This window comes from Bubalus bubalis, chromosome 17 (assembly GCF_019923935.1).
Source record: "Bubalus bubalis isolate 160015118507 breed Murrah chromosome 17, NDDB_SH_1, whole genome shotgun sequence".
NCBI lineage: Eukaryota > Metazoa > Chordata > Mammalia > Artiodactyla > Bovidae > Bubalus > Bubalus bubalis.
The window spans coordinates 7571447-7599141 of record NC_059173.1 but is presented as its reverse complement, the minus strand read 5'-3'; the positions used below and the strand labels follow the sequence as shown (position 1 = coordinate 7599141).

At 47.0% G+C, this 27695-nt stretch overlaps 1 protein-coding gene across 3 annotated transcripts in view; it reads left to right on the top strand.

The window, feature by feature from the left end:
- Nucleotides 1-27695, top strand: part of SGSM1 (small G protein signaling modulator 1) — a 73024-nt gene that overhangs the window by 42683 nt on the left and 2646 nt on the right. For 2 of the 3 annotated variants that reach the window (XM_006055583.4, XM_006055585.4), the window contains 13 exons: nt 1499-1663; nt 3539-3677; nt 6054-6118; nt 8012-8157; nt 9459-9587; nt 10726-10908; nt 12085-12153; nt 13106-13696; nt 16718-16842; nt 17665-17747; nt 21804-21913; nt 23742-23838; nt 25498-25665. In XM_006055583.4, coding sequence (XP_006055645.3) covers nt 1499-1663; nt 3539-3677; nt 6054-6118; nt 8012-8157; nt 9459-9587; nt 10726-10908; nt 12085-12153; nt 13106-13696; nt 16718-16842; nt 17665-17747; nt 21804-21913; nt 23742-23838; nt 25498-25665 — 2070 coding nt within the window. The remainder of the gene's footprint in view (nt 1-1498; nt 1664-3538; nt 3678-6053; nt 6119-8011; nt 8158-9458; nt 9588-10725; nt 10909-12084; nt 12154-13105; nt 13697-16717; nt 16843-17664; nt 17748-21803; nt 21914-23741; nt 23839-25497; nt 25666-27695) is intronic. The other variant, XM_006055584.4, reaches the window with a different exon arrangement.

Sequence of the window (27695 nt, the reverse complement as noted above, 5' to 3'; positions counted from 1 at the left end):
GGGCTCTCCTATGCCCTGCCCAGGATGTATATTAAAAACCGAACATCACTTTGCCAACAAAAGTCTGTATAGTCAAGGCTATGGTCTTTCCAGTAGTCACGTACGAATGTGAGAGCTGTACCATAAAGAAGGCTGAGCACCAAAGAATTGATACTTTTGAACTGTGGTGCTAGAAAAGACTCTTGAGAGTCCCTTGAACAGCAAGGAGATCAAACCAGTCAATCTGAAAGGAAATCAACCCTTAATACTCACTAGAAGGACTGATGATGAAGCTCCAATACCTTGGCCACCTGATGCAAAGAGCCAACACGTTGGAAAAGACCCTAATGCTGGGAAAGATTGAAGGCAAGAGGAGAAGGGAGCAGCAGAGGATGAGATGGTTGGATGGCATCACTGACTCAATGGACATGAACTTGGGCAAACTTTGGGAGATGGTGAGGGTCAGGGAGGCCTGGAGTGCTGCAGTCCATGGGGTCACAGAGTCAGACACGACTTGGTGACGGAATAACAAGAAAAATTCTTTGTGGTGGGGGCTGTCCTTTGCACTGTAGAATGTTGAGCAGCTTCCCTGGTGTCCACTCACTGGATGCCAAGTAGTGAATCCGTCCCCACCACCAGCACCACACTGTGACAGCCAGAAATGTCTGCAGACATCGCCAAGTGTCCCTTGGAAGGCCGGCAGCACCCCAGTTGAGACCCGCTGGTCTAGGGCAAGGACTGTTTAGGGAGTCAACAGCCAACAATGAAAGAGTATGAAGAGGCTCTCGGGGTCTGATCCTCTGGGTTGGGATCCCAGCCTCACCACTTATTAGCTGGGTAGTCTTGGGCATGCTGCTTAAACTCACTGTGCCTCAGTCTTCCAATCTGTAAAATGGGATAATGGTAGGACTTGAGCTCGGAAAGCGACAGCTGTTGTTAGTGGGAAGAGAAGAAGGGACTTTAGCCAAAGAGACGGGTTATCCCAGTGACGACCTGGTGAGGCTCTGGGTGAGTAAGCTGTCTTGTTGTTCTGAGCCTCCGTTTTCTCTCGTGCAAAATAGGAGACGAAACACATCCCTTACAGCAGGGGTCCCCACCCTCTGGGATCCAATGCCTGATGGTCTGAGGTGGAGCTGATGCAATAATAATAGAATAAAGTCCACAATAAATGTCATGCACTTGAATCTTGCCCAAACCATCCACCCCAACCCCGGTCCATGGAAAAGTTGTCTTCCCCAAATCCAGTCCCTGGAGCTGAAAATGTTGGGGACCACTGCCTTACAGGCTCATCAGGGATGAGGCAGTTCCCTGAATAGTATGGCACCCAGCACATAGTAGGCACTTTATAGATGTCAGCATTGTTTCTTCCTCTAATCAAATACAAGCCAGGGGAACTGTGTGGAGCAGGACAGTGGAAAGGCTCAAGCCCCGGGGAATTGGTTCCCCTGCCTTTTCAGTGTCCTGTTCCACCCCCCGCAGACCTTCCATTTCATTCGTGTTTGTATTTTTGTCTCTCAAGTTGCTTCCAGCCCCCTGGGCGGCACTCCTCCCATCTCTGCGGGCCCTGCCTGGATGGTGGTTCCTGCAGGCCGGTCCGCGTTAGTGGTGGCCAGGGGCAGCCGGTGGGCGCAAGCCAGATGGGACACGACCCTCCCCACGTCACGCCTGAAGCCGCAGTCCCTCAGTAATGTCTGGGCTCCCCTCACCCCTGGGACTGGGCGCCGGCCACCTCTGCCATGTTGTCATTTGAGTCCTGGTCCCCAGGGGGAGACGGAGGCAGGGAAAATTGATGCCTTGCACTGTCTTGCCTTTGTGCTACAAGACACAGCTTGGGGTGTTGTGGGTTCAGCAGCAGAGGGGTCCACGGATGATGTCTGCAGGGTGCTAGAGGCTGGGGCTGGGGGCATGCTTGCCACACCTGGGCACATCTCCTGGTCGGTGCTTCCCAGAGGTTGGCTGAGAACTGACGTTTTCAAGAATGTTTTCATAAAATGTTTTCAAGACATTTTATAGGGGCTGACTGGTCTTTCTTGGCCAGTTCATTGGCGAGTCTGCTACAAAGCCACTTTTGATGGCCCCCAGAACCTCATTCTGTTAGCAGCTTTCTGTTCTGTCCGTGGGTGCGGCAGATGCTGTGAACAAGGGAGCTGTGATGATTGGTGGGGCCGGGTCCACAGCTCCTCCGCTCCTTAGAGCCCAAGGGGAGAGGCCAGGTATTACCAGCCATCCTTGAGGAGGCGCTGCTCATCGGGCAAACGTGTACCCCTCTTAAGTTCCTAAAGCAGGGCTTGGCAAACTAAGCCCAAAAACCGAATCCTCTGTATCGCTCGGGAACTAAGATTGGTGTTGACGGTTTTAAATAACTGAAAAAAAAAAAAAAAGAATATTTTGTGACACGTGAAAATGATATGAAATTCACATTATAGTGTCCATGAATGAAATTTTATTAGAACACAACCCATGCTCATTTGTTTGCAATTTTTTGGGCCACTTTTGTTCTATGACGGCAGAGTAGAATGGTTATGATAGTGACCCGACGTCTTGAAAACCCTCAAATATTGTCTACCTGACCCTTTACAGGAGACAGCCAGCAAGTCCTGTCCTAGAGAAAATAACTTTCTTGCACCAAGAGGCCAGGAAATTAACCATAGAAATGGTAATGCCTGGGTCACCGGTGTGTTTGTTCTGCAGCGTTGCAAACGCCGTGGCTTGCATGGAGCTGGGAAAGAAAACAATATGGGAAACGATGAGTGGTGTATCCTTGGGAGCACCTGATCAGGAACCACCACTGTCCCAGTTAGGAGACCGTTTGTGCCCCTTGGCTCTCAGACACGGCTGCTACCTCAGAACTCTTTCGGAAAGACAGACTCGAAGGCTGTATCTCCAGGAGATTCTAATTCAGTAGGTCAGGCATATGGGTGGGATACAGGCATATGGCTTTTAAAGAAGCACCCCACATGATTCTGGGGGAGTTGCCAACCTATGTGAGGCTCTCTTGGTAGAGCAGCTATAGGAGCAGGACCGTGGAGAGTGCAGGCATCTTCATCAGTGGGGACTCCTCTGGGTCCCCTTGCTACTGAGTGCCCTGCCTCCCCTGCTGAGTCAGGCTCCCTTACATCTCACCACCAAGGGCGCCCCGTGAGACCTGCCTCTGGGGACTTGAGGCCATGGGTCCTCCCCAGGATTCCCCAGCAGGCTCCCCTCCCTTCCTGCCAGCCTCCCGTGAGGACAACTGAATGACAGCATGGTGAGGGGTGGCCTCCTGCTCTGCAATTGGACCTGTCTACTCGGCTCTGGTCTCTTTCTGTCTCTTCAACTGCCATCAGCTCTCCCCATCACCTCGGGGACCCGAAATCTTGGTGGTGGCTTTCAATGGCTTGGATGGGTTCAAGGACCTGGGTCTGACAGTGATTGAGGTCGCTGTTTCCTGGTGTGACATTCAGGGTCTTTCCCTGTCCCTGTGCTGGTGTGGGGGTGAGCTGCTTGCTTTGGGGTGAAGCTTTTGTGACCCACAAAAGCTTTACCAGGGCTTTTCCTCTGCCCTTTTCTACCACCACAGTTCCCCAGGACCTAATGGATGTCTCTGTGAGCAACCTGCCATCCCTGTGGCAACCCAGCCCCCGGCAGTCCTCCTGTTCCTCCTGTTCGCAGAGTGGCTTGGCTGATGGCGGCTCAACCAACGGCTGCAACCACGAGAGGTACGAGGGGCTCGGGCTGTGGACGGAAGAAACGCAAGCACTGACTGGAGGTGTGCAGGCACCCGTTTCTTGCCTGCGCTGGACTCAGGGGAGTTAACACAGGCTATAGAAGTGTCCAGGGCTTCCCTGGTGGCTCAGTGATGAACAACCCACCGGTCAATCCAGGAGATGTGGGTTTGATCCCTGGGTGGGTGAGATCCCCTGGAGACGGAAATGGCAACCCACTCCAGTATTCCTGCCTGGGAAATCCCACGGACAGAGGAGCCTGGCGGGGCTACAGTCCATGGGGTCGCAGAGTCAGACACGACTGAGCGACTAAACAACAGCAGCAACACAAAATCATTCAGATCTCGGTTAAATCCTAGCCTTGTGAAGTCCTAGCTCCCTCATATATATCAGTCAGGATCAACAAGGTGCCGTTGGTGTAACAAACAGTCCTAAAATCTCAGTGATTTATTACAACAAAAATTACTTACCATGCATGCTGCGTGTCCACCATGCATCAGCAGGGGTCTCTGCTTTTTCTGCATTCACGGGCCTGGCAGATGGAGTCACCACCATCTTGAATATCGCGAATCCCAGTGACTAAGGGAAATGCTTCCTTTATTTAGCTGTCTTAAGGACAAATCAAATAATGGTTTACAAGCGGCCAGCCTGTGTACTGGGCACATGGTGATATTCAGTAAATGACACTTCTTAAATTTATTGCATAAAGTTAAATCCCTGATCTCTTGCCTTGTCTGCAGAGCTCTGTCTTCTCAGGACTACTCAGCCCATTCATGAGACTGGTCATATTTCCCACTGACCCAGCCTGGCCTGGCCTGGGAGAGTGGAATCCTTTTTTCCTGCTGGGCCTCTGTCCCAGCGCATGGCCCATTCTTCAGCCGTAGGAATATAAGTGGGGGCCAACATCAAATCTGTGAAGCCACGGAACTCCTGGCTCTCAGTGTGTGGCCTGTCGACCAGCAGCATCATCACCTGAGCAGATTCTCTGCCCCTCACCCAAGAACTGCTGAAGCTGAATCTGCATTTAACACATCACCTAGGGTCCCAAGACGATGTGTGTGCTTTTAAGCTTGAGAAGCACTGAAATGAGTAGAGATCCTCACATTTTAATATCCATCAGAATCACCTTGGGGATCACAGACTGCTTCCTCGACCACTTCCTGGAGATCCTGATTGGGTAGATCTGTGCAGGGCCTAGGAATCCACATGCTGGAGAAACCCCAAATGATTCTGTGACTGATGGTCCACGGATCATTGACAAATGCTGTTCTAACCCAGTACCCCCACTCACAGCATCTGCTTCCACAGCTGCAGTGATGGGGAACTCACCACCTTACAGACAGCCAGGGCAATCTAGGGGGCAGCGATTGGGTGTGACGCTGCCCTTCTATAACCTGAGGGTGCCTGAGCCTCACCAGCCTGAGGGCACAAAGAGGGTAACTTGAATGCTTAGTGCCTCCATGTGCATGCCTGGAGGACTTCAGCCTCCTTCCCAGTCTCCTTGGGCTTTTAATGGGTGTGCTATTCTTTTACTCTGTTCTCTCCAAGAATGTACCACACTCTCTTCAGCAGTCCCGTTTCCCCATCAGTTCTGAGACCATATTCCTCTCTCCTCTTTCACCCAAAACAGCCCCCCTGCCCTCAAATTACCATGCAAGGATACTCTCTGAGGCATTACCTGCTTTGCAATTAGCCAGACTCTGAATCCCAAACTGGCTCCTCTTGGGTTCAGCTGGGTCACTTTAGAAGTCAGAACATTTTCTGCTGGTGACGGAAACCCACTTCCAACTGGTGCAAATGAAAAAGAAAATGTACTGATAGAACTGAGACGTCAGCAGCATGGGGGCTTCAGGCATGGCTGGGTCCAGATGTTCCACACAGGAATGTGTTTCTTGAGCTCTTGGCTCTGCTTATCTCTAGGACAGTTTCATTCTCAGGCAGGCCCTTCCTATGCAGCAGTAAAAATGGATCCTGGCAGCCGCTGCTCTGTATCCCACTGGCTTAGGAACCCAAGTAAAGAAGAGTGTCATTTTTCTAGAAGTTCAACAGAAATCCCAGGGTTGATTCTCATTGGCCCAGGTTGAATCATGTGACCCCCCCCCTCCCCGACCCAATCACTGTGACTCCAAGCTGAGTCAAGTATATTGGTAGAATCAGCTCCATCCAAAGCATAGGAAAAGAATTGGGAAGGAGGAAACTTCCAAGAAGAAGGGGCAGTGATGCTACGCAGGTGGAAACAGCAATACCCCTGGTCTCTCTGACTGGCTGCGTCTCATCCGCTCCCCAGAGATAACGAGTTATGCTCCTGTCCAGCAAGCCCAGGCTATGTGTGGATCAGTACTAAAAGTCTTCCTTTTGCTCCACCTGCAGGGCTCCCTTGAAGCTTCTCTGTGACAATATGAAGTACCAGATCCTTTCCAGAGCCTTCTACGGATGTGCGTATTGGCCTTATTTGCCATTTTTGTCTCCAGGGAGCATTTATTCAGTGCCTACTGCATATCAGCAGTATCAGGGAAATGAGCCTGGCTCTGCACCTCTGTTTCCTAGGTATCTAGTGTTGGTTAAGTTACATTAACTTCCCTGAGCCTCAATTCCCTCTTTCACAGATTGGGCATAAAATTTCTCCCTTGGTTCTAAGAGAAGGCAATGAGCAATGGGGCTCCTTGCTGGAAGGAGCAAGGTTTAATTACCATTGCATCTCTATTTCCCACCTTAGAGGGCATGTTTTCAGGATTAAATGGAAACATACAGAAAGCACCTAACGTTGCTTGCGGTTGGTGCTCAATACATGTCAGTTCTCTCTTCCTATATGCAGAAGCAGAAGAGCAAGATGGCCTAATGCCTTCCCAAGAACTTAAAAACTAAATTAATAACACAGGTGCTCTGATGATTTCCAGTTAACAGATGAGGAGACTGAGGCAAAGGGACTCGTCCAAGGTCACACAGCAAATAACCAACAGAGCTGGAACTCTCAAACCCAGGCCTGTAAAGGCTCTGTTTTTGCCACTCTCCTATTTTGATTCTTAGCAGGTTTTATTTCCCCCACCTCACAGCCTAGATGGGGAAGATAAAACATGTGTATATTTTAAGGAAATCTGGAAAAGTGTTAGTACATCCTGCATAGGCCTGTGAAAAAATAGTGCAGGTCATATCAGCCTGGAAAGAGCTCGGGAAAGTGTGAGCTCCCCAAGGTCAGGCTTTTTGCCTGTTCTGTTACCATCCCTCCACAGTGCCTGATGCAGGGCCTGGCGTGGAGGAGGCTCTGGGCAAGGATTTAAGAAACCACAGTGGAGGAGCTTCCTGGTAGAAGGGGTGGGAGTCAAGGTGGGCTTGATGCCCTCACGTGATGTGGCTCCTCCCTGATGGTGGTTGAGAGCCCAGGTTCTGGAGCAGATGGTCTGTGTTCATATCCCACCTCCACACCTGGCACCGCGACCTGGGCAAGTGATACATGCAGACTGTGCCTCGGTATCCCCATCTGTAAGGTGGGCATAGTAAGAGGACCTGCTTCATAGGGTTGTAGTGAGAATCAACTAAGTTATCTAAGCTCTGGGAGAAGCACCCTGGGGCAGAGTGTGTGCTGTGTGAGTGTTAGCTATCACACCATCGTCATCATAGTCATTGTGATTAGCCCTATTGTTGGCGGGTTGAGTCCTCAGGCTCCAGGTGGTCCAGGGTCCTCTCTGGGGCTTGAAGATGAATTGGGGGTTGGGAATAACCAGAAGGAAAGGGCATGGTCAAAGCAAACACAGGCTAGCGTTTGCTGAATCATGCATGTGGGCCGGGCGCTGTGCCCCCAGGCACCCAGGGTGGAGCAGATGAAGGCACTCTGGCAGGTAATCCTCTAAGAGTGCAGGGCCATCTCTGAAAGCAAACCAGAGCCTTCAGCATCTCCCCTGCTACTGACCTCAGGGCCTTCTTTATCCAGCTGCAATTTGAACGAGTCCTCTCCTCTCCCATTCTCTCTCGATATTCACTGGAGGCACCCCAAGGCACTGAGCCCGTAGAGTCACTTGCCCCTTCCTACCTCCAGCCTGTGAATTAAATGCCTTGATTTCCAGCCCGAGAGGAGCGGGCATCACCCCAACTGAGACTGAGAAAGGTGACGTGACTTCCCCAGGGTCGCAGGGCCATGAAGAAGTTAAGCCAGCAAGTAATTTCGCCCCATCTGAGCCTCACCTTCCTCAACCTAGAAAAGGCGGATGATGAGAATTTGCTGGTCACAATGGTTCAGGCAGATTGCGAGGAGGACAGTACTTTGGAGACTTCGTGAGACAAGGCAGGGGTGCTGGATGGTGGGCAGTGATACTTTCCCTCCCTCCCCACAGGGCTTGCCTACTGCAGACACCTGTCTACCGTGAGGACCCACCTGTCAGCCCTGGTCAATCACATGATCGTGTCCCCTGACTTGCCCTGTGATGCTGGACACGGGCTGACAGCCGGGATCTGGGAGCAGTACCTTCAGGACAGCACAGTAAGGCTTGGCCTGGCTCATCCTGCTGTGGGGCACAGACTTTGGGGGGACAGAGACTATGGGGACCTCTTATCATTCTTCCAAGAATGAAAAATGCAAGTGTACATATTTTTTAAAAGTTTTAAAATATCATGTCTCTGCTACACCTCCCCCAGTTCTGATCCCCTAAATTAATGACTAATATCAGTTTGGTGTAGACTTTGCTATACATTTCCTATACTTATATATTCACAGGTGTGTCTGTATATATATAGCTGGAATTCATTTTTTAATAAGGTGACATTATGTTTGCATTTTGAGTGATCAACTTACTTTTATATGAAGGACATCTTTCAGATCTCTAGGTGAAATACTGCATGTTAGAACCTTGGCCCCTCATATATGCGTGGACCATAATTTAGTCAAATCTTCCTCTAATGATGGACATCTAGGCTGTTCCTGTTTCTTTTTTTTTTTAATTATTTCAGCAGTGCTGTAAAAGCGTATACCTTTCTGTACTAGTTTTCTTATTTCAAGGGTAGATTCTTAGAAATAAAGCTGTTTGATGTCCATTTTAAATTTAAATGGATATGACAGCTTACCTTTCTCGAAAAGTTACAGTGTTCATAATCCCTGGCAGTCTGTGAGCATGATTGCACGTTTCCTGAGAAATGCAAAAGATTTATCGACTTCTGGGCCCCACTCCAGCTTTACTGATTGGCCACTTCTAAGAGCGGACTCCAAGAATTTATGTTTTGGGAGTTTCCCACGGAATTCCCTGGCAGACCAGTGGTTAGGACTACATGCTATCATTGCTGAGGTCCCAGATTCAATCCCTAGTTAGGGAACTAAGATCTCTCAGGCCATGCGTTGCAGCCAGAAAAAAAGAAAGAAAGAAAAGGAAAGTTCCCCAAATGCTCCTAGAGATCTCCCCAGTTTGGGAAGCACTATCCTAAGGACAAATTGGCTGAAACAATAAATAGTCAAAACGAATGTTTTTCATCTAATGCTTCTGCAGCCATTTACTACCTGCGTGGTTGCATTGTTGTATCAGGGCTGCAGTAACACCGTAGTCCCTGCTGTTTTAGTTACTTGGCCCTCTAGAGGTGTATTTCTTACTCATTTGTTAATAACAGCAGTTGGAGGCTTCCTAGGGTTTTGCTTTCTCAAATACGATGCCACGATGGACACCTGTGTCCATGTGGCTCTGCTTGCTCACAGCATGATCTCTGAGGGCCAGGTCTGAGAGGCGGGACCACTGGGCCACAGAGCCCATGCCCTAGTTACATGTTGACTGAGTCTTTGCCTCCCCCACCTACCAGAGTTACGAGGAGCAGGAGCTGCTGCGTCTCATCTACTACGGGGGCATCCAGCCGGAGATCCGCAAAGCCGTGTGGCCCTTCCTCCTGGGCCACTACCAATTCGGGATGACAGAAACAGAGAGGAAGGAGGTAGGTTACCCCAGAGGGGCCAGTGGGGTCCTTGGCAACAGGAAGAGCCAGGGACCGTGGGGCTAGGGGGGCTCTAGTCCCCTGGTGGACCAGGGGGACAGGGAGATATGGGGGAGCCAGGAAGGTTGAGGGCAGCGCCGTCCAATAAATGCATCACAAGCCACAGATGTCGTTTTTTCAAATAGCTTTTTTGAGATAATGATAGATTCACGTGCACTTGTAAGAAATAATGCAGAGACATCGCATTCATCCAACTTCCCACAATGGTTACTTCTTGCAAACTATAATACAATTTATCATAAGCAGGATATTGACATCAACATGGATATATACTGGAAGTTAAAGTCCATATTTTATTGCATTTGTTTTTGTTGTTGTCTATAATAAATATGTATATATTTTAAATTGAGATATAGTTTATTTACAACATTATATTAGTTTCAAGCGTTTAACATAGCGATTCAAAATGTTTATAAATTAGGGATTTCCCTGGCGGTGCAGTGCTTAAGACTCTGTGCTTCCCATGCAGGGAGCGTGGGTTCAATCCCTGGTCTGGGAACTAAGATCCATATGGCACGCAACACAGCCGAAAAATAAGATTAAAAAAAAAAATTGTGTTAAACTAACTGATTAACACAGTGCCTGAAATATAGTAGACATTCAATAAATATTTAACTCAGTCCAGACATCTGGACTTAACAATTAAAAAGTGTTTTTATAAATTACAATCCATTTATAGTCATTATAAAATATTGGGTATATTCTGTGTGCTGTGTAATATTTCCTTATACACACACACACATATATATAATGTAAATATATATATACATGTCAGCCTTGATCAGAATTCCCATTTTACTTGTGCTCGCGTGTGTGTGTCTATTTAGTTCTCCACAGTTTTATCACACAAGTGGGTTTGTGTTGTTGTTGGATGACACTGGCTTTTGGGGGTTGTTTGTTACACAGTTTTAGCGTGGCAATTGATGACCACAGTCAACGTGCTGAACATTTTCTGGTGCTGCTGTGGTCCTCATGTCCTTTTATAGCCACACCCACCTCCCTCCCGCTCACTCCCATCCCTGACCCCTGGCAACCGTTGATCTATTCTCTCTGGCTGACCGTGCATCTACCCTGGCAGGTGGACGAGCAGATTCACGCCTGCTACGCACAGACCATGTCTGAGTGGCTGGGCTGCGAGGCAATTGTGCGACAGAGGGAGCGGGAGTCGCACGCGGCCGCCCTGGCCAAATGCTCGTCGGGGGCCAGCCTGGACAGCCACCTGCACCAGATGATGCATCGGGACTCCACCATCAGCAACGAGGTGACGGGCTGCTCCCAGGGGAGCCAGGTGGAGGGTAGAGGCTGGGATCTGCTTCAGGGGGCTGTTGCAGGAAGGGTGAGAGGGCTGGGAGTCCTAGCACAGACCTGACTCCAAACTCCAGCCCCTTCATTTCTTAGCTCTGGGGCTCAGGCAAAGCAGCTTTACCTCTATGCTTCAGTTACCTCATCTATGAAATGGAAATGATCACTTGTATAGGGGAGATTTGCGTGCAGCTCCAACAAGATAGTATATATAAACTCTCCAGCACAGCATTGGACCTTCACTTATTCGGCAAATGCTGTTGAGTACCTACCATGTGTCAGGCACTGTCAGGAATGTCCTGGAATGTCAGGAATGCTCCAGTGAACAGGTCAGACATATCTGTCCTGATGAAGTCCCAAGTTTAGGAGCCAAAAGCCAGAGGTGAAAAGAAAATCAGTTCCCTTCACCAATGAGACATATCAGTCATCAATTGCCATGCTAAAACTGTGTAACAAACAACCCCCAAAAGCCAGTGACATCCAACAATAACTGTTTCTTTTTCACTCATGAGTCTGTGGGTCAGCTGAAGCTCAGTTGAAAGGTTTGTTGTTCTTTGTTGGGTTCTCACATGTTTGGGGTGACTCAGCCCTGCCCCTCATGTCCATCCTCCAGCCGACTAGCCTGGTCACCTTCTCACAATGAAAGCAGATCTTGAAGAGAAAAAGCAGAAATGCACAAGCATTTTTTATGTGTCCGCCCTGTTGAGTTTGCTAACATCCCATTGGCTGAAGCAGGTCCCATGGCCTAGCTTAGCTTCAGAGTAGACAGAAACTAGAAGTTATAGGACAAAAAGCATGTATACAGGAAAGGAGCAGAGAATGGGCATTAATACAGCCAGCCCTTTGAGTTCGAAGTCTCGAGTGCAGAGCATTTAAAAGTTGCAGGTGGGAGGTGGAGGTCCGGTGGTTTGTATAGCCTCCAAAGGGGCTCTAGGGAGGAGAGATGAGCTCCCCTGCCCAGTTTTATTTGACAGATGGGAAGCTGAGACCCTGAGAGGGGCTTGCTCATGTCAGGAATAGAGATAAGACCACACTTACTGACTCCCAGCCTAGCACTCCATCCTGAGCTCAGCGCGGGGACCCTGAGCCCAGATGCAGCCTCACCTGAGCTCCTTCGTGCCCCCTTTCCTCTCAGTCCTCCCAGAGCTGCAGTTCCGGCCGCCAGAACGTCCGCCTGCAGAGCGAGTCCAGCAGCAGCACACAGGTGACCTTCCAGAGCCCCGCCCTCCACCCACCGCCTCCCCCCAGCCCAGAAGAATGGGATCCGAAGCCCCTCGTCTCCAGGCCACTTAAGATTTCTCTGTTTTAGCTTTTTATATGTCCATTAAAAAGTGAGGTTTTGCCTACCCAAGTAATGCATGAATCTCTTCTGCCTATTAAAAAAATATTGCAGAGAAAACTAAATTTGGTTTTGCCCATCCCTGATCCCCACATGCCCTCCCTAGAAATAACATTGCCATCTTCTCTGAATATACTTTGCCTTCTAGTTTTGACTTTGGAGTTAGGAAAGTGTTTTGTTTTGTTTTGTTTTTTAACACGACTGAAAGCAATTTAATTGAAAATAAATCTTTTTAAAACCAGAAGCACATGAAATTAACAGTAAATCAAGTGGGTGATATAACCACATCGAAGAAATATTTCAAGTGACCTTGGGACATGATCTTACACAGTCTGCATTGATGGGATATGGCCTAAAGACACAAATAGCCACAAATAAATCTTGGATATATATCCTGGAGACTTTTCCATAATATTTCATATTCATCTAAGTGTTCTTGAAAATTGATCCATAAAGGTTAACTACATGGATATTTTTTAAGCCTGTTCCTTTAATTAGTTAACGTAAAAAAACTTTGTGCACATGATTTTTGTATGATGAAAGGTTTTCTTCCTCAGACCCAACTGCAATGCTCCCTGTTTCTTTCTGGATTTTTCTATGCCTGTTGCTGCATACGGAGCACTTTTAAATTTTCTACAAATGGGAGAATATGCCCCACCTTGTTCTGCCTCCGTCTTTTTACTGACCATGTAGTGTTCCCCGGCATGCATGTTCCATATCTGAGCCAACGCCCTGTGGGTGGCTGTTCAGCTTGGTGCTGGAAGCAGCACCACGACAGACATCCTAACTCGTCTGTCTTTGTGCTCCTTGTCTGCAGGTCTTTGAGTCTGTGGATGAGGCGGAGCAGGTGGAGGCAGAAGGCAGGCTGGAGGAGAAACCGACCAAGATCCCCAACGGGAACCTGGTGAACGGCACCTGCTCCCCAGACTCAGGCCATCCCTCCTCCCACAACTTCTCCTCAGGCCTCTCGGAGCACTCAGAACCCAGCCTGAGCACGGAAGACAGCGTCATGGACGCCCAGCGCACCGCCCCGCTGGTGCTTCGACCCAGGGACAGCAGCATGGATGACGGGCAGAGCAGTGAGGCCACCACGTCCCGGGACGAGGCCACTCGTGAGGAGCTGGCCGTGCAGGACAGCCTGGAGAGCGACCTCCTGGCCAATGAGAGCATGGACGAGTTCATGTCCATCACCGGCAGCCTGGACGTGGCTCTGCCCGAAAAGGAGGGCCCCGCGATGGAAGGCTGGAGGGGCAGCGAGGCGGAAAAGCAGAGCCAGGTGGACAGTGAGGACAACCTGTCAGAGGAGCCTGAGATGGAGAGTCTCTTCCCCGCGCTCGCTTCTCTGGCCGTGACCACTTCGGCCAACAGCGAGGTGTCCCCCGTCTCTTCCAGCGGCGTCACCTACTCTGTAAGTCACCAGGATTCTCCTCCACTCCATTTTCTGCAGCCATGGGAGGGTGGCAAGCCTCTGTTATCCAGAACCACTTGTTTCATTGCCTTTTCCCCATCATGGGGGGTTCACTGCAGAAATCTATTTGGAAGAGAAGGTAATTTAATACTTAAAGAACACAGGCTTTGCACACAAACAGTGCTGTGTTCAAATCCCAGCTTAGGCACATCTTGGTTTACACTCATGTCCAGTATCTCTTAAATATTTTACTTTCTTGCCATAAAAACCCAGAGGAAAGAATGTCAACTGAAAGTGTTTTCTGAGCCAAGGATCATGTACCTATTTTGGGGGGGGGGCTTCCCTGGTGGCTCAGACAGTAAAGACTCTGCCTGCAATGCAGGAGACCTGGGTTCAATCCCTGGATTGGGAAGATCCCCTGGAGAAGGGAATGGCTACCCACTTCAGTATTCTTGCCTGGAGAATCCCATGGACAGAGGAGCCTGGTGGGCTATACACTCCATGGGGTCGCAAAGAGTTGAACACAACTGAGTCACTTTCTTTCTTTTTTTAATTTTTTTGGCCGCACAGCATGGCTTGGCAATCTTAGTTCCCTGACCAGGGACCAAACTCATGCCCCATGCAGTGGAAGTGAGGAGTTATAACCATTGAATCACTAGGGAAGTCCCTGCATCCATTTTCTTTTAAAGAATTTGTCATTTCTGTCGCAAAGAGTCAGTCAGACTAGGCTGGATCCAAAAACTTAAAGTTGTCTGGCCCAACTCTGCCTTTCCCCAAGGCAGTTCAGTTCAATTCAGTTCAGTTGCTCAGTCATGTCCGACTCTTGGTGACCCCATGAACCGCAGCACGCCAGGCCTCCCTGTCCATCACCAACTCCCGGAGTCCACCCAAACCCATGTCCATCGAGTTGGTGATGCCATCCAACCATCTCATCCTCTGTCATCCCCTTCTCCTCCTGCCCTCAATCTTTCCCAGCATCAGGGTTTTTTCAAATGAGTCATCTCTTCGCATCAGGTGGCCAAAGTACTGGAGTTTCAGCTTCAGCATCAGTCCTTCCAATGAATATTCAAGATTGATTCCTTTAGGATGGACTGGTTGGATCTCCTTGCAGTCCAAGGGACTCTCAAGAGTCTTCTCCAACACCACAATTCAAAAGCCTCAATTCTTCAGTGCTCAGCTTTCCTTATAGTCCAACTCTCATATCTATACATGACTACTGGAAAAACCATAGCCTTGACTAGACGGACCTCTGTTGACAAAGTAATGTCTCTGCTTTTCAATATGCTGTCTAGGTTGGTCATAACTTTCCTTCCAAGGAGTAAGCATCTTTTAATTTCATGGCTATAATCACCATCTGCAGTGATTTTGGAGCCCAGAAAAATAAAGTCAGTCACTGTTTCCACTGTTTCCCCATCTATTTGCCATGAAGTGATGGGACCAGATGCCGTGATCTTAGTTTTCTGAATGTTGAGCTTTAAGCCAACTTTTTCACTCTCCTCTTTCGCTTTCATCAAGAGGTTTTTTAGTTCCTTTTCATTTTCTGCCATAACGGTGGTGTCATCTGCATATCTGAGGTTATTGATATTTCTCCTGGCAATCTTGCTTCCAGCTTGTGCTTCCTCCAGCCCAGCGTTTCTCATGATGTACTCTGCATATAAGTTAAATAAGCAGGGTGACAATATACGGCCTTGATGTACCCATTCCCCAATTTGGAACAAGTCTATTGTTCCATGTCCAGTTCTAACTGTTGCTTCCTGACCTGCATACAGATTTCTCAAGAGGCAGGTCAGGTGGTCTGGTATTACCATCTCTTTCAGAATTTTCCACAGTTTATTGTGATCCACACAGTCAAAGGCTTTGGCATAGTCAATAAAGCAGAAATAGATGTTTTTCTGGAACTCTCTTGCTTTTTCCATGATCCAGCGGATGTTGGCACTTTGATCTCTGGTTTCTTTGCCTTTTCTAAAACCAGCTTGAACATCCCAAGTTCACAGTTCACGTATTGCTGAAGCCTGGCTTGGAGAATTTTAAGCATTACTTTACTAGCGTGTGAGATGAGTGTAATTGTGTGGTAGTTTGAGCATTCTTTGGCATTGCCTGTCTTTGGGATTGGTATGAAAACTGACCTTTTCCAGTCCTATGGCCACTGCTGAGTTTTCCAAATTTTTGGCATATAGAGTGCAGCACTTTCACAGCATCATCTTTCAGGATTTGAAATAGCTCAGCTGGAATTTCATCACCCGAGGCAGTAGTAGTGACTTATTCTGCCCAAATTATCTGGTGTTTACCCTCATGTCTGTAAATAATATACTTGTATTGCTACTGCTTAATATTTTTTTGTTTTTCTTCAGTTTTAAATATTGTCTGTTGACTCCCCAGTATGGAGAAGAGGTTTCAGTCTTTTTCCTTCCCTACCTGCACACCCTCACCACACAAGTGAAACCATCCCACTCCCCATCCATCCACTATAGTCACAATAATTTTAGTTAAATGATTGATCTTTGTTTATATCATTATAGCAATATAATGGATGTTAAATTGGATATTTTCCTGCAAAAATTTTGTTTTTCCTATAAGTGTTTTCATTTGTTTAATTGGTTTGTTACATGTATATTGTAGCGTATTTATATATACACATACATATACATATATATATATCTTGATCTTACTTTCTTCTTATATAAAATGAGGATAATAATTCTATATACCTCATAGGATTGTGAGAAAAAAGTAAAGAGAATTTTCATCAGACAAAATGAAAGAGGCCTTCTCAGGAAACAACATCAACAAAAAATAAAGTCAGACATCTGGTCCAGATAGAGGAAGTTTTCTCAGTGATGGCAGGAGAGGGCTAGGAGGAGGAGGAAAGAGAGAGACTCTGTGGAAGAGTGCCCCTCTGAGGAGCTGGGGTGGAACAGTTCTTTCCCTCCCCTGTGAGGAGCTGGGGTGTGACTGTTCTTTCCTCCCCTGTGAGGAGCTGGGGTGTGATTGTTCTTTCCCTCCCCTCCTGGGGGCCCGCAGCCAGAGCTCCTGGACCTGTACACGGTGAACCTGCACCGCATCGAGAAGGACGTACAGAGGTGTGACCGCAACTACTGGTACTTCACACCCGCCAACCTGGAGAAGCTGCGGAACATCATGTGCAGGTGGCCGGGGCGGGGGGCGGGGCCTTCGGGGACCGGGGACGGGGGCGGGGCTGTCGGGGACGGGGGCGGGGCTGTCGGGGACGGGGGCGGGGCTGTCGGGGCGGGGGCGGGGCTGTCTGTTGGTGATGGGTAATGGGTGGCGCAGGTGCGGGCGACGGGGAGCACACGCAATGGAGTGAGGCTCCCTGGATTCAAATCCTTTCTCTGCTGTTCATTATGAGGTGTGTGACTTGGCGCATGTCACTTAATTCTCTGTGCTGTATTCTCGTTATTTGTGAACTGCGATAATGATAGTAGCTTTTTCATATGATTAGTTTGAGAATTCAGTGATAAATACATATAGAGTGGACGGAGCATACAGTAAATGCTCAGTAAACAGTAGTTAGGATTATTAAGAAGCAGATGAGAATTCCAGGCAGAGGGAGCAGCTCAGGCAGAAACACGGGGGCGTGAATGTGTGCTTTGTTTGTACAGAGGTAAATGCCTCAGTGCAGTGGGAAGGGAGAAGTCCTGAGAAGTGATGTGTGAGACTGTGAAGGGGGATTGGGAGGAGGCAGTAGACGCCTGGCACCCCAGTGAAGGAGTTTGGACATTGCCTTGTCACGCAGTGAAGAGCCGTAACGGTTCCTGAGCTTTAAGAAGGTCATCCTGGTGACGGCATAGGCTGCTTGAAGAGAATGAGACAGGATGGGAGTACGGGCGGGAGGTTGAGGGAGTTGGTCCCGGTGAGAGATGGGGGAGCACAGCAGGCTGAGAGGAAAGGAGGAGTGGCTTGGAGGGCAGACCGTGGCCACCACTGGCCATCCTGTGTGTCTCTTGCAGCTACATCTGGCAGCACATTGAGACTGGCTATGTCCAGGGCATGTGTGACCTCCTGGCCCCACTGCTGGTCATCCTGGATGATGGTGAGTGTACCCTCCCTGCCCCCGGACTGCGGATGCGGCTTCCTTCTCATGGCAGAGAAGAAAGGATAACCTCACTCTGCGACTCCATAAACTGAGTCAGTGCCAGGGTTCAGAAGACCTGTCCAGTGAACACATCAAGGTCTTAGTGAAATAAAAAGTTCTTTTATTCTACATTGACCAACACTTATTTCCAGGTGCCTGACACCCATCCAAGCTTTTGCTAGCCACTGGTTATATAAACATGAATGAAAACAAAGGAAATCTCAGGCCCAGATGGCTTCACTGGTGAATTCTACCAAACACTTTATGAAAAATGAATATCAGTACTTCATAAACTCTTCTAACACTTAGAAGAGGAGGGAATGCTTCTCAACTCATCCTATGGTGCAGGTCCTTATATGAGGCCCTATTGGTACCCGGATAGCAATACCAGACAAAGACATCACAAGAAAAGAAAATTACAGACCAATATCCTTTATGAAATCAAGGTAAAAATCCTCAAGAAAACACTAACAAACTGAATCCATCAAGATATAAAAAGAATTATATATCATGATCAAATGGGATTTATCCTAGGAATGCAAGGCTGACTCAATATATGAAATTCAATCAGTACAATTCACTACATTCATGGAATAAAGGATGAAAGTCACATGATCATGTCATCAGACAAAATTCAACAGCCTTTCATAAAAAAAAAAAATCAGCAAACTCAGAACAAAAGAGAACTTACTCAACGTGATAAAAGACATCTCTGAAAAACCCACAACTAATACTCAGGGATGAAATTCTGAATCAGTTCAGTTCAGTCACTCAGTCGTGTCCAACTCTTTGAGACCCCATGAACCACAGCACGCCAGGCCTCCCTGTCCATCACTAACTCCTGGAGTCCACCCAAACCCATGTCCATTGAGTTGGTGATGCCATCCAACCATCTCATCCTCTGTTGTCCCCTTCTCCTCCTGCCCTCAATCTTTCCCAGCATCAGGGTCTTTTCAAATGAGTCAGCTCTTCACATCAGGTGGCCAAAGTATTGGAGTTTCAGCTTCAGCATCAGTCCTTCCAATGAACACCCAGGGCTGATCTCCTTTAGGATGGACTGGTTGGATCTCCTTGCAGTCCAAGGGACTCTCAAGAGTCTTCTCCAACACCACAGTTCAAAAGCGTCAATTCTTCGGTGCTCAGCTTTCTTTATAGTCCAACTCTCACATCCATATGTGACCACTGGGAAAACCATAGACTTGACTAGACGGATCTTTGTTGACAAAGTAATGTCAACAAAATTCTGAATACTTCTCACCCAAGGTCAAGAGTATGACAGAGGTGTCCACTTCTGCCACAAAAGGCTCTATCCTGGGCAATTACTGAAGAAAAAGGAATAGAGACATCTAGATTGGAAAGGAAATAAAACCATCTATATTTGCAGATGGCATGATCTTGCATACAGAAAATCCTAAGGTGTCAAAAAAGTATTAGAACTAATAAGTTCAGCAAGGTTGCAGGATATAGGACTTATACCGAAGTCAATTATATTTCTATACTATTGCAATGAACAATCTAAAAATGAGAACAGAAAAGCAATTCCATTTGCAGTAGCCTCTAGAAGAGTAAAATATTTATAAATAAATTTAACAGAAGTACAAGATTTGTACACCAAAAACTTTAAAATGTTGCTGAATGTAGCGAGCCCGAAACACAAAAATTGAGTCATTTTTCTTCCAGTGAGCATGTGATTCTTAATTGACCTGAGGTTGCAAAGAGACAAACAGATCCCCCCAAAAGGAAACAAAGCAAAAAAGAAAAAAGACCATGAAATTGGATTCTTTGTTATTTCCCACCCAACAGAGAACAAACTTTCATTATACACCCAACAGAACTCACCAGGTAGTTAACCATCCAACCTTTGCTATCCCCAATTCAGATTAATTTGTTGAAGGTATACAAACCAGAAATAAAAACAAATACATAGTATCAGTAGAAAAAAAAAAAAGAACTAGAGGGTTAGAAAAGTTAAAGCTCTGTTGCCACCCAAAATTCACTTCAAAAACCAAGAAAAGATGTGCAGGCAAATGGACTTAATTTGTCTCCACTGGATTAATCCCCTCAAACAGCTCAGTGGATGACCTTTAGAACCGATAAAATGTAATTTTCAAAAGGTTACATTACTCTCACATACAAATAAAGTGAACAAAGATTTTATTCTGTGTAGTAATGAGGAAACCAGTAAGGTACGAAAACTGGCTTCAGGAACATTTGAGAAGCCGGGCACATTAGCAACGTCATGGTCAGCTTGCTTCCAGAAAGGGCCAATCTGTAGAGATGGAAAATAGACTCATGGTTGACAGGCAGTGTGAGGAGAGGGCAATAGGTGATGACTGCCGATATGTAGTGTCTTTTGGGGGTGGTGAAAATGTTCCTGAAATTAGATAGAGATGATGGTTTGCAACTCTTGACTATTCTAAAACCACTGAATTATATTGGTTTGATCAAGAATTTTTCCCGGATTTTTCTGTAACATCGTACAGAACATTGTACAGAAAAACCCAAGCAAACATTTTGGCCAACCCAGTACATTTAAAAGAGTGAATTTTATGGTGTGCAAGCCTCCATAAAGCTGTTTAAAAATGAGAAGTATAACTCCCAACTCTTAGAGCTGAGCATAGTGACTGCTTTCCAGAAAGTTCCCTGCAGAAGAGGGTGGGAGGGGAGAGAGAAGCTCTGCAGTGGAGAGACCTGAGAACACTGCCTCTAGCAGGTGGCCAAGGCCGTCCGCCGTCCTCAGCCACATCAGCACTGTACACCCTTGATGTGATGTGACTCAAGTGGCACCTCACCTACATGGGCTTTCTCACCATAACCCATAACCCCGATCTTATCATGAGAAAAACATCAGACAATAGAGGGGCGTCCCGTAGAACACCTGGCATGCACTCTTCATAGCCATCAGGGCCACCACCAAGGAAGGTCTGAGTCACAGCTGTACCCAAGAGGAGCCTAAGGAGAGACGACAGCTGTATGTAATGTAATTCTCAGATGAGTTCTTGGAACAGCAAAGGCCATAAGATAAAAAAAACTATGGACTTGAGTTAATTATGTATCATCATTAGGTCATTAATTGTAACAAATGTACATATTAATGGGAGATGTTAGTAATGAGGGGAACTAGGTGTGAGGTATATGGAAAGTCTACACTCTTCTCAATTTTTCTGTAAATCTAAACTGTTCTGAAAAATAAAGAAAATGAACAAGATTCTGTGGTGACTTGGGTAACCTTCTCATAACTTTCTCTAAAGCTACTTGGTGTTAAGAGGAAATAGGTACTGTTTTCAAATTATTTTAAACACTGGGTTGAACAGTATGAAATGGATTTTTCTTTTTTTTCGGCTGTGCCATGCAGCTTGCAGGATCTTAGGAGTTCCCCAACCAGGGATTGAACCCACACCCTCATCAATACAAGTGTGGTGTCCTAACCACTGAAGCAGGCACTGAACCCATGCCCTCAGTGGTGAAAGTATGGAATCCTAACCACTGGACTGCCAGGGAATTCCCAACATAGATCTTTTAAATTACAGAAACGCTCAGAGCCTTTTTTTTCCTTTGTATATATAGTCACTCTCTATGTAGCATTTCCCAAAGTTATTTGACCCTTCCTTTGCATAACACCTGCAAACAACCCTTCCAGTATTGACAATTGTTATTTTTATACAGTGGTTCTCAGACACGAGAATTTCATGAGCCCCGCAGAAGTTTTTTCAAGACGTGGGACCAAATATCGTCCACTTTTTATTAGAGCAAATAGGGATCTTTAAAAGAGAGCATTTGCTGTCACCATTGTTTCCTAAAAGAAAGGATGCTCTATTTCAACACCTCTCGGGTGGGAGGTACACAATGAAAGAGTGGAGAGCATCCCTTGAAATGGTGTGCATGCGTATACTCCACTTCCTTACGTTTCTTATTTGGCTGTGGACTTAATGAACTGGCTCAGACCCTCGGACCATCACTTTGGGACCTTGGGCGGTGGCAGAGTTGACTCTTTCTCCTGTACTCTTTCCCCAGAGGCCCTCGCCTTCAGCTGCTTCACCGAGCTCATGAAGAGGATGAATCAGAACTTCCCCCACGGGGGCGCCATGGACACACACTTTGCCAACATGAGGTCGCTAATCCAGGTATGACCTTGAGCTTCTCAATAACATAACTTATTCCAGCTCAACCCAATGGACCACAAACGAACTTAATAGCCATTCCTAGTTTAAATTAACTCAGTAACTCAGTCCTACTTCACTCAGCCCAGTTGAGTTAACCTGAAAAACTCAATTCAACTTAACGCTGACTCAATAGCTCAAGTCAACTCCACTGGATTCATTCTTACTGAGCATTTACTTGGCCCAGGTACTGTGGCTACAATGATGAACAAAACACGGTCCTTCCCTTAACAGGACATTTGATTCTATTGGTCCTTTTCTGCAGAGAAGTGGTGGTTGTTTTATCGCTAAGTAGTGTCCGACTCTTTGCGACCCCTCGGACTGTAGCCCGCCATGCTCCTCTATCCCTGGGATTTCCCAGGCAAAAATACTGGAGTGGGTTGCCATTTCCTCCTCCAGACTACAAAGAAATATTTGAGTATATTTCTCTCTCTCTCTTTCTGTCACACACACACACACACACACACACACACACACATGCACGCAGAGCTTTATTAAGATAAATTCATATACTGTAAAATTTGCCTTTTTAAAATGTTTGATTCATTGGTTTTTAGAATAGTCACAGGTGTGAAATCATCATCACTATCTAATTTCAGAACACTTTCATCACCCTGAAAAAGAATCTCTATCCCCTGAGCTTCCCTGGTGGCTCAGTGGTAGAGAATCCATCTACCAACACAGGAGACTCAGGTTTGATCCCTGGGTTGGGAAGATCCCCTGGAGAAGGAAATCAGCTGGTAAAGAATCCGCCTGCAATGCGGGAGACCTGGGTTTGATCCCTGGGTTGGAATGATCCCCTGGAGAAGGGAACGGCTACCCACTCCAGTGTTCTTGCCGGGAGAATCCCATGAACTGTATAGTCCATGGGGTCGCAAAGAGTCGAATACGACTGAGCAACTTTCACTTTCCAGTATTCTTGCCTGGTAAGCCCCATAGACAGAGAAGCCTGGCGGGCTGCAGTCCATCGAATCGCCAAAGAGTTAGACATGACTTAGCAACTAAACAACGACAACCACCACCACCATTAACAGCAGTCCCTCTCTCCTGCTCCTGGCAGCCACTGTCTACTTTCTGTCTCTGTAGATCTACCCATTCTGGATGTTTCACGTAAATGGAGTCACACAATATGTGGCTTTTTGTGTCTGGCTTTTTTCACTGAGCGTGATGTTTACAAGGTCCGTCTGTGTTGCACCATGTATCGATATGCCATTCCTTCCATTGCTGAATGTTCCATTGCATGGATAGACCACATTTTGTGTCCCCATTCATCCTCTGATGGATACTTGGGTTGTTTACACTTTTTGGCTATTATGAATAACGCAGTTGTGTACATTCATGTGTAACTTTCTATGTGGACGTAGGTTTTCGTTTTTGTTGGGGATATACCTACGAGTAAAGCTGCAGCTGCACCATTTTACATTCCCACCAGCAACCCACGAAGGTTCCAGTTTCTCTACATCCTCCCAGGCCTTTGTTGTCTGTCATTTTTATTATAGCCACCCTAGTGGATGTGAAATAGTAGCTCATTATGGCATTTTCCTAATTACTAATGATGGTAAGCGTGGTTCCTGTGCATATTGGTTATTTGCATATCTTCTTTAGAGGAAGACTGGGTTAGGTTGCATCAGATTGATTTCCACTTCAAAATCTTTGGCCATTTTTAAACTCCACCCGGTTGTTAAGGGCTGCGCGGTGTCTGGTATGGGGATGTAGCATCATTGATTCGACTGTCCCCTGTGGCCCAGCCTCTGCCTGGGAGGCTGATGCCTTTCTTTCCTTCCTCTGACAGATCCTGGACTCAGAGCTCTTCGAGTTGATGCATCAGAATGGGGACTACACTCATTTCTACTTCTGCTACCGCTGGTTCCTGCTGGATTTCAAGCGAGGTACGCACTTCCCACTGGGACCTTGTTCCCAGACTCTTTGTAGCAGAATCCCAGGGGGAAAAGATACCACAGCAGTGAGGCTGGGAAGTGTTGGGACAAAGCCACTGGACGAGAGTAACACCTATTTGTTGAGTTCTGACTGCGGTTTACCCGCCTTATCTTGCAGAGACGCGGTAGTCGGTACTGTCACAGTCCCCATTTTACAGATGGGTAAACTAAGGCTGAGAAGAACTAAATTCAGACCTAGCAATAATAGAGCCGGGAGCTGAGCCCCCGTCTGTCTACGCAAGCCCAGTTCCCTACCATTCTGTTAAGCGGCTTATCAGAGGCCAAGAACTCCGAAGCCCGTGGAGTATCTGTCCCATGTGACTGAGAAATGATGTCTGACACAGTGCATTGCTACCATACCAATTTGGGATAATGCTGGTAATAATAGCTAACCTCTGTGCATACATATGTGAGCAATTGTCCAGTCGTGTCCAACTCTCTGCGACCCCATGGACTGTAGCCCACCAGGCTCCTCTGTCCATGGGATTTTCCCAGCAAGAATACTGGAGTAGGGTGCCATTTCCTCTTCTAGGGGATTTTCCTGACCCAGAGATCCAACCCGGGTCTCCTGAGTCTCCTGCATTGGCAGACTGAGTCTTTATCACTGAGCCACCTGGGAATCCCCTAACCCATAAAGGTATTTATTAAGGGCCAGGCACTGTGCCGAGCCGTTTCTATGTATTATTTCTTCAGCCCTTTATTTTTAAGAACTATTTATGTATCTGTTTATATGACTGTTTTGAGTCTTAGTTGCGACACGTGGGATCTTTTGCTGCAGTGCGCAGGCTCTTCATTGCAGTGCAAGGGCTTGTGGGATCTTAGTTCCCCAAACAGGGATTGCATCTGTGTCCCCTGCATCCCAAAGCAGACTCCTAACCACTGGACCACCAGGCAAGTCTCTTCAGTCCTTTATTACTATTGGCATCACACCATGTGAAGTTCCGTGGTGACTCAGTGGTAAAGAATCTGCCTATTGATGCTGGAGACTCAGGTCTGATTCCTGGGTCAGGAAGGAGAAAGAGATGGCAACCTCTGCCAGCAACATCACAACGCTTACAGATGTGGAAAAGGAAGGGCTCATGGAGGGGAAGTAACTAGCCCCAGGTCACCTTGCTCATAAGTGATGGAGCCAGGATTCAGACTGGCACAGGAAGCCTTACTCTTCTTCATCCTTACTCTGTTGTCTCTCTTTACTAGACTCAGAAGCAGCAGCCGACTCTGCCTGGGTGCAGGGGGAAGGGGAGGTACCCCATGGGTGCTCAAAGAGCCGGAGGGTGCAGGCAGAGAGCAGGACACTGGCCCAGGGTCAGGGCAGGGACAGATCAAGGAAAACTAAATCTGCACGTGTGCAGTTCCTCCACTCACGGGATGTTGGAGCTGGAAACATGCAGCCCACCTAGTGTGCCCAGCCTATTCCAGCAAAAGGGGAAACTGAGGCTGCTGTCAAATGACAGTGCCCGGGTCTCCCGCATCCTGGCCTGAGCTCTGGCTGCTGCCCCAGGACAGAAGCACAGAGCACAGCCGGCCTGGGACCCTTCTCGAGGGCGGGCAGCACTGTGAGCTCCGTGGGGGACCCTCCCCGTGCATGCGTGTATGTTGGTGTCTTGGCAGAACTCATCTATGATGACGTCTTCTCCGTCTGGGAGACCATCTGGGCAGCCAAGCACGTCTCATCCGCCCACTACGTCCTGTTCATCGCGCTGGCGCTGGTGGAGGTCTACCGTGACATCATCTTGGAGAACAACATGGATTTCACAGACATCATCAAATTTTTTAATGGTACCCACGTGATCAGGGTCTCATCCGAAGGGGGCAGGCTTCTGGAGGGCCCCTTCCTGGGTCCTGGAGAGGGATGGATGGAGAGTCCCTGAGATTGATTCAAGATGAAGGGGACGGAGCAGGCTTATGCCCACCTCCGGTGGCTATTTCCCAGTGGATGAGTTGACATCTAGTAATGCTGAGTGCTCCATGTGTGTTTCTCTCAGGATCTGGCCGAAGGGGCCTGGGTGTTGACATTAGGCTCAGGGGCCAACCTTGGCTCCGCTGGGAACGAGCTGTGCCGTAGACACGTCACTTCCCCTCTCTCTAAACATCTGCTTCCTCACCTGGGAACAGAAGGGAGGGTGTCTGCTGCAGAGGGTTGACGTGGAGGGAAAGCAGACACAGGAAGGTGGCATGGAAAAGGCACAGTCTTGCCACCCGGGAGCTGTGTGACCTTGGGCAAGTGACTTCACATCTCCACGCTTCAGATTCCTTGGGAATAACATGGTACTGACACCTCCATCAGAGAAATGTCAGGAGGATTAAATGAGACCACAGGGATGTCAGGCCCATCAGTCACGTGGTACTTGGCTCACAACTGTTGCTTTGAATAGAAGCTGCTGCTATTATGACTATTAAAACATTTTCTTAAACTAAAGAAGGTTTTGGATAAAGCAAAAAAAGAAAAAAGCCACCAGTGATGACCTTACACTGGAAACATTATTAGTTATTATTATTAATATATTTTATATTTTAATAATAATAATAATAAACATTATTAGTTATTATTAGAAAAAAATTTCAAAGATAGTACAGAGAGTTTCCTGTACCTTTTAACGCAGTAGCCCCTAATGTTAATATGTTACCTGATCCTCACACATGTATCACAACAAAGAAATTAACGCTGATATAGTACTATCAACTAAACTACAGACTTACTTGATTTCACTTGGTTTTTAACTAATGTCCTTTTTCTGCTCTAGGATCCAACCCAGAAAACCATGTTGCACTTAACAGGTTCATTTAAAAATATTTATTTTTTCATTCAGTCTTTTCCAAACTTATGTACATGGTGGCTAAGCCATTGAGAATCTACCTGCCAATGCAGGAGACACCCAGAGACAATCCCTGGGTCGGGAAGATCCCCTCAAGAAGGAAATGGAAACCCACTCCAGTATTCTTGCCTGGGAAATCCCATGGACAGAGAAGTCTGGTGGGCTACAGTCCCTGGGGTTGCAAAGAGTCAGACATGACTTAGTGACTAAACAACAACCATCACAGAATCCAGTTGTATCTAGGCTTTTTTCCACTTGATATTTTTAAAACCATTTTCCATATAATAATTTTTTGAGAAAGCAGAATATACCTCAAGCACCTGTTCATAACTTACTGAACCATCCTTTCTGGTTTAACATATACGTTGGTTTTGGCTTGAGGTTGTGAGAACCCAAAGCAATTCATATCTTAGCGTGAAGGTTTTCAAACTTTCTTAGTTCATAGCACCTCTAGTGTCTCTGTGAAATTTTCATGGCATCCCGGACCATTCAGTAACTATTGAATAATTAAGTCCAAACCACCTGATAAGTATATCTATCCTAACAACTTAGTAGCCATTTGAAAAAATAGCACATGTAAGTCAAAAGAAAATAATACATTTTATATTTAAACAAGTAGTTTCTAATGGGTGTGCTCACCTGTTGGACTTTGCCCAACTTCTCAAATTTTGGAATCAGTTTGAACTCACCACCTTCACTTCCTTTTCCATAGTGATTTTCACATGATACTTGCTTTTATCATGGCAACTACTTGCTGAAAACTTGGTTTTTTTGCAATGCTATAAAGCCGTTGATAGGAGCGCAAATTGCAAACTCACTCACTCCCATTAGCAGTTTATGTGGTGGTCAACAGGTGTGGAGGATCGCTGTATTTCCCCCCAAATTGCCATGAGTTCACAGCGGTACCCTGGGCACCCAGTTTGGGAACCATGGTCTTAGTGTCTTTCTCTCCTACCAGATGATTTCTTTATGACAAATAATTTAGGATTATTA